Raw genomic sequence first — 12,811 nt, 5'->3', positions numbered from 1 at the left:
ATTCAGAACGGTTTAATGCGTAGACTACATTTGAACTTTAGTTTGTAGATAATTTCAGCCTTTTGTGGCTCTTTTTGCCCCTGTGATTCATACTTTTACGTTTTTTTTTAATGTTTGAAAAGCTCTCATTGACTTCAGCATATTCAGCATTTGAAAATGTAACCATCAACAATGAGACTATTTAAATATATGTCTGCTGAATTGCGATTGGTCTTCTTTCTTATGCTTGGATACAAATTGTGATTGGACTTTTTTCATATATTTAAAGTAACCATGAAATCAAAATGGACAATTCTTATATTTTATGGAATATTGCAATGGTTATTATTATGATTTATCTGTGCACATCATTATTTGTGGGCGGGACAATATTGACTCCCCTCCAGCAACCTGTCACTCACATGAGATTGCAACAATTAGCAAATGAGCCAACAATCCAATCAGTTCCAAACAGATCCAATCAAATCTCGTCCTAAATTTTTATCTAATTCGAGAAGCTATTTCACTCAGAAATATATGTCACAATAGGGAGGTTCATGCCACAAGACTTTGATGTGACATTTAGCATTAACACAGAACCAAAGCCTAAAACCTAAACTTGCCTGAAACTTTAAAGGGGGGGTGAAACACTCAGTTTCAGTCAATCTCATGTTAATCTTGAGTACCTATAGAGTAGTATTGCATCTTTCATATCTCCAAAAAGTCTTTAGTTTTATTATATTTATAAAAGAAAGATAGGCGTTACCGAGTCTTTCCGGAAAAAAACGAGCGGCTGGAGGCGTGCCGTGTGGGCGGAGCTAAAGCTGTGCTTACGCGCCGATAGCTAAGTAACAACACACAGACATTTGAAGCAGTTTTACTCACCGCCTGTGGTTCCAACGCACGACCGTGAACCTTTATCGTTGGGACTGCTCCATCCTTAAGCATTAGACGATCTGCAAATCCGGCGTCGAACTGGGCCTTGTTTATAAAACAATCATCGTCGAAATGCAGGGAACAAACAAGAACACTTGCACAACTCCGTTGATGCTCTGGAAAAACAAACTCCATCCACTGGTCCCTTAACGCTGGGTTCTTTGGGAATCTGTGCAGGGTTGTCTTGCCCTGGCAACCAAAAACCCACTTCTTTGGTGACATTGACTTCCCTAAAGCCGATCACAGCGCTTTGATGGGCGTACTGCTTTTGCTCTTTCGCTCTGGTCTACGGGTGCGCGCGCGCCCTTCCGGGAGAAGTGCCCTTAGGACCCGTATAAGGAGATTCCGCCCCATCTGACGTCACACAGGCCCATACTCGAAAAAAACTTTCCGAAACTTGTGACAAACCGGAAGGAGTATTTTTGGCACAGAAATACTCCATCAAACGTACAATTAAAATTTTGAAACTTTGTCCATGTTTAGCATGGGAATCCAACTCTTTAACAGTGTAAAAAACTCAGTATGCATGAAATAGCATTTCACCCCCCCTTTAAGACTAGTCATTTGCTGCCTTGCAAGCACTGGTATTTCTTTCTGGAAATGCAAAAATAGTTGAGTCTGTAAAGTTGATTTTAAGTATGTTTGGGCCCCTCGTTACAGACACCCCACCTTGTGAACCTGAATGAAGATCCTTTGATGTCTGAATGTCTCCTATATTACATCAAAGATGGAATTACTAGGTTAGTTACAATCCAAGCTTCTCCTTTTCTCCATCGTGCATATAAATCACACATATATGCTTTTGTTCAGTAGAATTGGCACTATGGTATCTTGATGTGTTGCTTTGCTCAGGGTGGGGAGAGAAGATGCCAGCAGTAGACAGGACATTGTTTTGAGTGGTCACTTCATCAAAGAGGAACACTGCACTTTCACCAGCACCACTGGGCCAATGGGAGAAGGTTTGTTAATGATGCAGCTACTGTAAAAACACACCTACTTGTGTACATGTATATGCCAAAATCCTTATGGTTGTTCTTCCTGTTGTTTACAGCTGTCATTCTCGAGCCGTGTGAGGGAGCAGAAACGTATGTAAATGGGAAGAGAGTAACAGAACCCACTGTTCTCAGATCAGGTTTGTTTTTACTTTTTTACCCTCACCTGCTAAAATACTGTTCTAAGCAATATGGTTTGGTTCCTATTATTTATTTGTTTGTGCTGGTGTGTGTTTGTGTGCATATTTATTAGGGGTGGGACAAAATATCGATAGGGCAATATATTCTCCGTGCGATACGAGAATCGTTACTCTGGCACCAAATATCGATATTTTAATGAATAAAATAAGGCGCTCTAAATAGATTTCCCTGCTCCCAGCGTCGCTACTTCATGGCTCCTAGAGGTGGCCCTCAACACATGAATGAGGGAAACGTGAACAGAAGTTAACAAGCCTAAGAGAAAGAGGTTTATAACGGGATGGCGCACAGCAATGTGAGTAAAATAATAGATGCCCCAGCCATGTTTAAATCCTGGACCCAGTTTGGCTTTTATACCATTTATGGGACAAACAAAATCGACAAAGAGTACGCAATATACAATAACTGCCTGGTAAAAGTAAAGTGCATGGGCAATACCACGAACATGTAAAGCTACTTAAGTTGGAACGCCATCACCCTGATCTCATACCCTGGAAATCCAGAGTTCTCGCAAGAGCACAATTTGAATTTGCTCAGCGAGTCACTCTGGCATTGAGTAATAATGCTCATTAACTATGCCCTTGTAGCCGAGCTGCACCAATCACATCGGTGTATCTGATATAGGCGCGCCAGAGGCGAGTTAAACAGATGACGACAGCGCTGCAACGTCAAAGTCATTAGTAAACATTGCATGATGGCTATGGATGAACACCAGTTGTTTGAAACGGTGCCGTCCCTCGAGTTGGGGGAATTTCCTTATTCTTTCGGATTTGGGTCTGGATTGATTTCCAGGCTACTGATCTCATTGAAATTTTTTAATTTACTTAAAATGTTCCATTTAATTTACAGTCTGAAAAACGTTGTGTTGTTTTCTAACAGTTTGGACTTGAATAAAGAGATAAAAAGAGAGAAAACCTGCACTCTCAGCATATTCAAACCTTTTTTACTAATATATTTTGTTTTCAGAGTTATCATAGTTCACAGATATCGTGATGTATCATTACAGGATTGTCTAGCAATATATTGATTAGCGCAGAATTGCTGTATCGTGATATTATCGGCATCGTGAGCCGTGTATCGTATCGTATCGTGAGGTACCCTGTGATTCCCATCCCTAGTATGTATGCATGCATGCATGCTTGTATTGATTTAAGATTTTATTTATTCATTGATTTATTTTTGATTGATTTATGATTTTTATTATATTATTTGTAAAATAATTATTTTATGCACATCTGTGCAGAATTAACCAGTCTGTGTTAATGCAATTTTTTAATTTCTTTGTATTTACTGACTCTTTTGTAGGGAACCGAATCATTTTGGGCAAGAGCCATGTGTTCCGCTTCAACCATCCAGAGCAGGCTCGTCAGGAACGTGAGCGCACCCCCTGCTCTGAGACCCCAATGGAGCCTGTAGACTGGGCCTTTGCTCAGAGAGAACTCCTGGACAAACAGGGCATTGATATGAAACAGGAAATGGATCAGAGGTAAAAGTAACGTGGAGGAAATTCAAGAACAAGTGTGAACAAATGTGACGTTTGTGTTTTAGACTCATATCCATTTTCATATCGTTTGTATAGACTGCAGGAACTTGAGGATCAGTATCGCAAGGAGAGAGAAGAGGCTAACAATCTATTGGAGCAACAGAGATTAGTAAGTGACATAAAGGCATAAAGAGCTTATAAAACTTGTTTCCTTTACTCCAAACTTACAGTAATATATAATATGATCCTTTTTTAATGTTGATATTTCACTGTTTGTCTTTTACAGGACTATGAGAGCAGGCTAGAAGAACTGCAGAAGCAGGTAAATCGTTGTTACCCTGATGTAGCAGAGGAAGATGAAGAACCTGAGGAGGAAGGTGACTAGATTGACTAGATTTTACCTCTGATCCATTTCCTTTACATTGTTTTTTTTTAACTGCTTGAACTAATCAAAATGACCCACATCTTGACACCTGAGCATCTTGTATTCAATCTCTTTTACCCATAGTGCAATGGACTGAGAGGGAGACAGAACTGGCGTTGTGGGGTTTCCGTAAATGGAGATGTTATCAGTTCACATCTCTAAGAGACATGCTTTGGGGCAATGCCATCTTCCTCAAGGAGGCCAATGCCATTAGCGTCGAGCTAAAGAAGAAGGTGAAAGCTTTGAAAATAGTACCAGAAAGAACTACATTCACTCTGCTAAACCTATAAGATATGACAACATCATAACTGATTGAGCCTTATGTCTCTTACAGGTTCAGTTTCAGTTCGTTTTATTGACGGACACACTTTACTCTCCACTTCCGCCTGACCTGTTACCACCTGAGGCTGCTAAAGACAGGGAGAAGAGCCCGTTCCCTCGCACCATTGTGGCCGTAGAAGTCCAAGATCAGAAAAATGGAGCCACACATTACTGGACCCTGGAGAAGCTTAGGTAATTTTTGCATATTGCTTTTACATATCGTTTCTTCAACAACAGACTCCACACACACACTATATGGACAAAAGTATTGGGACTTAATTATTCAGTCCAGGTGTTTCAATCAGACACATTGCCAAAGGGGTATAAAAGCACACCTAGCCATGCAGTCTGCATTTACAAACATTTGAAAGAAAAAAAAACATCGTTCTGAAGAGCTCAGCAAATTCAAGCGTGGTACTGTGACAGGATGCCACCTTTACAATAGGTCAGTTTGTGAAATTTCATCCCTACTAGATATTCCATGGTCAACTGTAAGTGGTATTATTGGAAAGCGGAAACATTTAGGAACAGCAGCAACTCAGCCACAAAGAGGAAGACCATGTAATGTCACAAAGCGGGGTCATCGAGTGCTGAGCCGCATGGTGCATTAAAGTCGCCAACAATCTGATTCCAAAGCTGAAGAGAACTTCCACTGGCGTTAATATCAGCAGAAAAACTGTGTGGCGGGAGCTTCATGGAATGGGTTTCTTCACATATGTCTCATATCAGTGTGCTCTTTACTGACACTTTTGACTCCTTGGTAACCACTACATTTAAATAAAATTTTATTAGGGATAAAATTATTTGTCATGGTGGAAATGATGCAACAACTGAGGGACAGTCATTATTTGTGTCGTTATACATTTTTATGAAGTATATTTACACAATAATTACTGAAATGGGTTATTTCATGTTTTGTTTAAATTTTAATAGTTTTACAAGTATAATAATTTTGTATTTTAATCATGGAATCTCATATTTTAGGATTAAAAGTCTGGGATAAGGGTTAAACAATGCAATTTTTACATTAAGAGTGTTTGAAAAGAAGCAAAGAAAATGAAGGCATGTTGTTTCAGGATGACAAAAAGAAAATCTGTTACTTGCTATAAAAGGCAAGTTCTGAGACACAAAAACGCGTAGGTGAAGAGAAACCCAGCTGAGTCACCTTGGGTTTCATAGTGTATCCAGGATTTAGATTGTAAATGATGGATAATGCCGCCCCCTGCAGGCAGAGGTTGGATCTGATGAGGGAGATGTATGATCGTGCTGCTGAGGTGCCCAGCAATGCTCTTGAAGACTGTGACAGTGTGCTGACTGGAGGCGATCCCTTCTACGACCGGTTTCCCTGGTTCCGTCTGGTTGGAAGGTGAGTTTTAAGGTTACTTCAGAGCATGGCTACACAGACCTGGCCGCTGGTGTTCAGTACAGAATGCCACATTATCAACATTATTCTCATCAAACTACTCTAGTGTTTGAAAGGCCCATTGAAAGTGAATTCATTTCTGTTATGCAGAACAGAATCAGCAATTCTCATTATGTTTTGTTCTTGTAATAGTAGAGTATATTGCAGGGCAAAACAACTGCTGGAAAGAGAAAATGTAATAAAAACTGTGGTTAAAAGTTGATCTCTACAGGATATATGTAATATTGCTTATTCCTCTGAGGAATTATTGCCCACACACTTTTCAAGAGTGCAAGATTTTTGATGCTGCTTTATTCAGAGGAGCATGAAATCGATTTTCCATGCACTTCTAAATTAGGTCACAAGCTTCCCTTTGCCCTGTCTACTTCTGAGCTGTATGACTTACTCTTAATCTTGCCTTTACTATATCTTAAAAGATCACACTGAAATCAAATCATTTACTCTCATGTTGTTCTAAACCCACCTTACCTTATTCTTCTGTGGAACACGAAAGGAGAGATTTTTAAAAATGTACTGGTAGCTCTAATAAGTAACAACTGTATTGGTTGAGGTTTTTGCTACTGTACTGTATGACTTCAGAAGACTTGGAATAGTGAATGGACTGCTTTTACTTTCATGGTGCTTTTTGTCATTGTAGTGCTTGCCAGTCCCCCATCTCGTTTCACTTTCATTATATTGAACATGATATTTTTCAAAAATGTTGGCTGATATTTACAAAAAGGTATTTTTCAAAAGTACAACTTTTGGTGTATAAAAAAAAAAAAAAAGAGAACAGGTTTAGAACTACATGATGATGACTGTGTTATGACAGAATCATATTTTTTTTTTTGAGCGAACTATATCTATAAAATTTACATTACCATTCAAATGTTTGGGGTCTGTATGATTTTTTTTTTTTAATGTTTTTGAAATAAGTCTCATGCTTACCAAGGCGATAATTAAAAACAGTAATATTGTGAAATATTCTCACAAGATGTTTTCTATCCTAAAATGTAACTTATTCCTGTGATTTCAAAGCTGGATTTTTCAGCGTCATTACTCCAGTCTTCATTGTCACATGACACTTCAGAAATCATTCTAATATGCTGATTTGGTGCTCAAGAAACATTTCTAATTATTAGCAATGTTAAAAACGGTTGTGCTGCTTAATATTTTGTAGAAATTGTGATATATTTTGATGAATAGAAAGTTCATAAGAACAGTATTTGAAATAGAAACCTTTTGTAACATTATCAGTGTCTTTACTATCACTTCTGATAAATTTTCTGACCCCAAACTTTTGAAAGGTAGTGTAATATTGGACATTCTTAACAGAATCCTGTCACAGAGGCTGCTGTTCACATGTTTTTTAGGTTTTTTATATGTTGTATGTCCATTACCCTGCAACTAAGTGAAGTTGGCTTATTAAAAGTCTTTACGTACCCACTTGCGAGCAGAAACAATTAAATAGACAGATGGCCCCTTACACTAACTGGGCTCCCGTGTCTTTGGCTACACCAGAAACCCCCTTTTCTCCACATGCCTTAGTGAGCAAGCGAGCGACTCTAACTCCTCCCCCACCCCCTCTGAGCCCACATCAACCTCTGAGCTCACTGAGCTGGTCCAGTCATGGCCGGACAAGAAGGTGGGGACAGATTTGGATGACTTGGACGATGATTTCTTGTTGGATGACCCATACTCGGATTTAGAGGAGGAGGAGGAGGGGGAGGATGATGATGATGATGATGATGATGATGATGAGGGAGAGCTCTGCAGAAGCTCCAGCAAGACTGAGGACCCGTTTTATGATCGCTCGCCATTGTTCAGTGTATTGGGAAGGTTGGTGAGGTTTCAGGAGAATGCTGGGAAAGGAAACTAGCTCTTTCACACTGAGACTGGGTTGTTTTACAACACTGACTTTTAAACATTATATGTGCACATCACACACACACACATATGTAGGCCTATACACACATACACATACATATGAGAGATTTTTATTTACATATGACTACACTCACATTTATAGACAAATAAATACCTGAAAAAAGGGCAGACATATGCAAATAGGATGATAGTATATAGACACAATGAGATTGTTTGAGTTTATTTTCAGTTTCTGTTGGTGTCATACACTGTAGTTTAAAATACATTTAATGTATAATGGCTGGGAGTCTGTGTACACTCTTCTTAGTGGGCTTTGAAATGAGAAATATAAATGTAAACACAAATAAGACTGTTATTGACGTACAGTGCAAGTATTTAGCTATGAAATTGACATGGGAGAATGGTTGAGTTTTATTTTTTATTTTCTATTGAGATCTCTTGACTGTTGAATTGATGATTTTGGTGTTTGGGTCAATGACGTGATAAATGTCAGGGTGGTACAAATGTTCTGATATCCTAGTGAAGTAAAAAAAAACTATTTGAAAAGAAAATCTAATAATAATAAAATGCAAAGTTTAGTACAATATATATTATTAGTTTAGTACAATCAATTATTTATTTTTTTAAAACAGTGAATCTGTTCAACCTTTTCCAACAGATTAAAGTCATGTGGTGCGATACAGAAATAAACAGGAAATGATATAATAGAAAGGCTCCTGCAGACCCTCATGACTGTGTGTCAAAGTCAAACAGTCTCCTAAAATATAAGATAATTGGACTTATTTATGACGAGGTAAGTTTAGTTCAGATTATAAAATCTCATGTGATGCATCTCCCCAACAACATTTATTAATTTTTAATTCATGATGTTTGTCCAAAAATAATTTTTACCTCAAACATGTAAATATATTCAAGGTGTAAGGAAATATTTTATTATTTTCTTACTTTTTATTTGATGATTACACCACATGACATTTTTCAAAACCGTATGAAAACAACATAATTGCATTTCTAAGAACTGAGAGTAAACCAGATTCTATTTATTTAAAAAAAGGTTTTTTTTTTTTTTCCTTTTCCTTATCTTGGCCACTCTTATTTGTCAGTTAGCTATGTTTCCATCCAAAGATAAAAACCTAACTTATGCACAAAATTGGAATATCGCATAAAACTTTAGCGAATAAAGCCATTTTTATCATGTGTTCAAGAGAACAAAATTGTTACTTTCTGGGAAATTGGCACAATTGCTGCAATTGTACAGAAGTTTTAGTCCAGTTTTCCAATCACATTTTGTTTCGCACATCAAGGGATTTATCTGGTAAATGTGTTTCCATAGTATAGTTAATGCTTTGAATGTATGCGCATCTTGGCTTTTCCATCCAGCATTTGCGATATCCCAGAACTCACATTAAAATAGGTGGATGGAAACATAGCTATTGACACTTGAGGAGACATGGGATTACAAGGGTCACTTGATCAAGAGAAAAAGCAGGAGACTTAAGCAAGTCTCCACTTGATATCCATCTCACCGCTATAAGATATTAAAGAGATCTCTTCTGATTTGTCTTCCCCTGTGGGAAGGATTCCTGGAGTTTAGTCAGCATGTCTGGACTTTACCCTGTCTTCTCCCATTATCATACATTTGACTTTCATCTGATCGCTGCAGACACACACCTTGAGCTTCTGGGTTTGATTTGGACCTAATGATTGTGATAATTGAATTCAGAATTGGCTGGCTGTCAGCAGCTCCACCCAGCATAGCTTTGGCCCTCGTGTCCCGTCAAGGTCTGTGTCCCAGCTTTTACATGCACCGCATCACTTCTTCAAAGGGCTCCGTCAGCTTTGAAGTGCTATCTCCAAACATTCATATTACCGTAGCTGTTTGTTTTGTGTACCGCAGAAACAAACACGACCAGATTTTTGTAACATGGCATGAGTGTCTGATGAATGAGAAAAAAAGCTATTAATGTAATGACTTACTAATTGGTTCCCGTAATACAGCAGTTTGGTTACGCAGAGTGTTCACATATCTCAAGATGAAAGAGCTGGTTTCTAGCACAGCTGTCTCTCTTCCGGGCATGTGAGATCATATGCCGTATTTCGACCTTTTTTGTGAGATTTTTACATGGAAACCTTTGATGAAACGGCTCACTCTTTTAAGTTGCGCTTGTGCAATGCACTGCACATCTGTTACAGTATGGCCGCTTTTTTTTGTTATCTTTATTTATTTTTTGGTATATGCTAATGGTATTGTCTGTTCATGCTCGCAGTGTCCAGTACTGTCACATTTTATGTCATCGCTTCCACCTTTTTTTGTCATAAGCATGCTTTTTTGTACCTCACCAAAACCCTTTTTTTGTTCAGCACTACCGTTATCTTTCAGTGTCTACCCATGGAAGATGGGCGATGTAGTCCTTGATATCAGATGGATGGAAAACTGTTAATTATGACAATCAACTACTGTATATGAAATGTCAATCTCAAGGTTTTGGAACATATAAATACAGTCGTATTTCTTGTTCTGATCATAGATGTATTGCTTATCCAAATACCCCACAATCATTTGCACAAAAACATATTGAGTCACTCCATGTAACATATTTACTCATGCACAGACTATATAAAAGGACAGTTTGTGCTGTTTTACATTTTTAATTACAACTATTATAATAATTAATAATAATATCATTATAACAGCAATTAACATGAATTTTCAGAATGTTTTGTTCCAAAACGTCTTGTGTGATTCTCATATGTACTTATTTGATTAGTGACCTACAGTAGAAATAGTGTGGAATCTTAAGTATTTATTTTTCATTTCTATTTCTATCATCTCTACCATTCAAATGTTTGGGGTTGGTAAGATATTTTAAGATATTAATTCTCTTATGCTCACCAAGGCTGCATTTATTTGATCAGAATTATCAGCAGCATTACTCAAGTCTTCATGATCCTTCAGAAATGATTCTAAAATGCTGATTTGCTGCTCAAGAAATATTTCTTATTATCAATGTTGAAAACAGTTCTGCTGCTTAATGCCTTTGTGGATCATTTTTTCCCCCCAGGATTCTTTGATAAATAGAAAGTTTAAAGAAACAGCCTTTTATTTGAAAATGACATCTGTTGTAACATTCGCTTTGAAATTTTAAAGCTTTCCTGCTGAATAAAAGTAATATTATTAATAAAAGTATTATTGTTATTTAAATCTCTCTGACTCCAAACTTTTTGAACAGTAGAGTATATTACATTTTTTCAATTTTATTTATAGTTTTAAATGAAAAAATAATCTCCAAATTTGGGATATCAGATTTTTAGGGTTTATCTTCACTTCAGTCCCATGCTCCTTAAACTCGCCCAACATTTACACACATATATATAAACAGATAAAAATACTCTACACCTTCCTGTTTTATATCATGTGTCCTGTAAGGAATAATCCTGTCCAGGGCCACAGCAGTGCCTGCTTTTGTGTATATGTGGATCAATGTTTTGTTTGTCCTGTTTGCTGTATAGTTGATACCTTGGACATTTTCTGATTTTCTTCTTCCCTCTCTCCTTTAGGGCTTTTGTGTATTTGAGTAATCTGCTCTATCCTGTGCCCCTGGTACATCGGGTTGCCATTGTCAATGAGAAGGGAGAGGTCAAAGGTTTCCTCAGAGTAGCTGTACAAGCAATATCAGGTAAGATTAGGACTGTAAGTGTATTGCAGAACCTACTGGTGAGTAGAGTGGCACATATTTCCATATATCATTGCTTTAGATGCATGTCTAGATAAAGATATTTATGGATGGTAATAATATGAATTGACCGATATTAAATTCTGTCTCATACCGAGACGACATATAATATTTAAGATGTAAGACAGTATTTAAGACATATAGTTTTTTAAATAAGACATATATTATATTTATATTATTGGGTTATAGTTGCAGTTGAAAACGAGCATGCACAATTTAATATACACTAAATTAAAAAGTTCTCTAATATTGGTAGATGACCGATACGTGCCAATATATATTGTGAATCCTTAGTTTATGGAAACAGGAAAAAGTTTTGGGGGTTGGAGGGTGTATTTAGACCTGAGGGATTGTATATATAAAGGGCAAGCTGTGTGTGACTTCTTGAGGAAGTGATGTGAAGGTGCTCTGGTTTTTCCTCCAGCTGATGAAGAGGCACCAGACTATGGCTCTGGTGTCCGACAGTCAGGCACTGCCAAGATTTCTTTTGAGGACCAACAGTTTGAGAAGGTATTGACATTAAACCATTTGTAATGGCTGGGAATACTCCTTGTGAGTGGGAGCTTAATCATTTAATTTAATTATTTTTAAAAAATTTACATTTGTACAAACTTACATTTTTACAAAAAGCTGTAAGATTTATAGTAATGCCCTGGAAAATCACATAAATGAATTGCTCAAAAGCGTGAGAACCATGACATATACTTGGTGACCTGCTTTGCTGAACTGGTCAACATTGATATTCATATGGCATCTTACTTGAAGTGTTTCTCTTTCCTGTTGAGCAGTTCCAGTCAGAGTCCTGCACTTCTGGACTTTCCTGTGCTGGCGTTTCTCAGGAAGAGCTACGAATTGTGGAGGGTGAGGGCCAGAATGCAGAGATGGGACTCTCAGCTGATGAAGTCAACAATAATACCTGTGCTGGTAAGAAATATGGAGCATACATGGCATCTTCAAAGAAAATTTTGATCACATCATACTCAAAATATACCATTAAATGTATAGAAAAACATGTACTCTACGGTTCTAAGGTTTGGGACTGGTTAATTTTTTTTTATGTATTTGAGTTTTTAATGCTCACCAAGGCTGCATTTATTTGATCAAAAATGCAGTTAAAACATTAATTGTAAAATAGTATTACAATTTAAAATAACTGTTTTCTTTTTTAATATATTTAATATGCTCAAGAAACATTTCTTATCACAGGCGAAAACAGTTGTGCTGCTTAGTATTTTTGTGGAAATCATTATTTTGTTTCTTTGAAAGAACAGCATTTATTTTAAAGGCACAATATGTAACTTTTTTGCTTTAAAAATAGCAAAAATCACTATATCTATGTTATATATATTTTTTAGTTGTGTACTTACATTATCCCGACTGTTCCAACAACTTTCAAACCAGGAGAAATTTTTATTTAATTCGAAGACACGGCAAGTTTCTTTATTTACGTTTTGT

General features: G+C 37.1%; 1 protein-coding gene across 1 annotated transcript in view; it reads left to right on the top strand.

Moving 5' to 3' along the window:
• kif1aa (kinesin family member 1Aa) overlaps nucleotides 1-12,811 on the top strand; it is a gene marked incomplete at its 5' end in the record, with an annotated part of 64,250 nt that overhangs the window by 27,593 nt on the left and 23,846 nt on the right. The window contains 13 exons of the mRNA XM_081379798.1: nucleotides 1,576-1,655; nucleotides 1,768-1,874; nucleotides 1,967-2,047; nucleotides 3,411-3,591; nucleotides 3,685-3,757; nucleotides 3,875-3,965; nucleotides 4,097-4,245; nucleotides 4,347-4,525; nucleotides 5,562-5,699; nucleotides 7,257-7,574; nucleotides 11,181-11,299; nucleotides 11,781-11,866; nucleotides 12,145-12,280. Coding sequence (XP_081235924.1) covers nucleotides 1,576-1,655; nucleotides 1,768-1,874; nucleotides 1,967-2,047; nucleotides 3,411-3,591; nucleotides 3,685-3,757; nucleotides 3,875-3,965; nucleotides 4,097-4,245; nucleotides 4,347-4,525; nucleotides 5,562-5,699; nucleotides 7,257-7,574; nucleotides 11,181-11,299; nucleotides 11,781-11,866; nucleotides 12,145-12,280 — 1,738 coding nt within the window. The remainder of the gene's footprint in view (nucleotides 1-1,575; nucleotides 1,656-1,767; nucleotides 1,875-1,966; nucleotides 2,048-3,410; nucleotides 3,592-3,684; nucleotides 3,758-3,874; nucleotides 3,966-4,096; nucleotides 4,246-4,346; nucleotides 4,526-5,561; nucleotides 5,700-7,256; nucleotides 7,575-11,180; nucleotides 11,300-11,780; nucleotides 11,867-12,144; nucleotides 12,281-12,811) is intronic.

Source organism: Scardinius erythrophthalmus (assembly GCF_964197995.2).
Source record: "Scardinius erythrophthalmus genome assembly, chromosome: 12".
Taxonomy (NCBI): Eukaryota; Metazoa; Chordata; class Actinopteri; order Cypriniformes; family Leuciscidae; genus Scardinius; species Scardinius erythrophthalmus.
The sequence above is the reverse complement of the archived record's forward strand: the minus strand, read 5'-3'. Positions and strand labels throughout refer to the sequence as shown.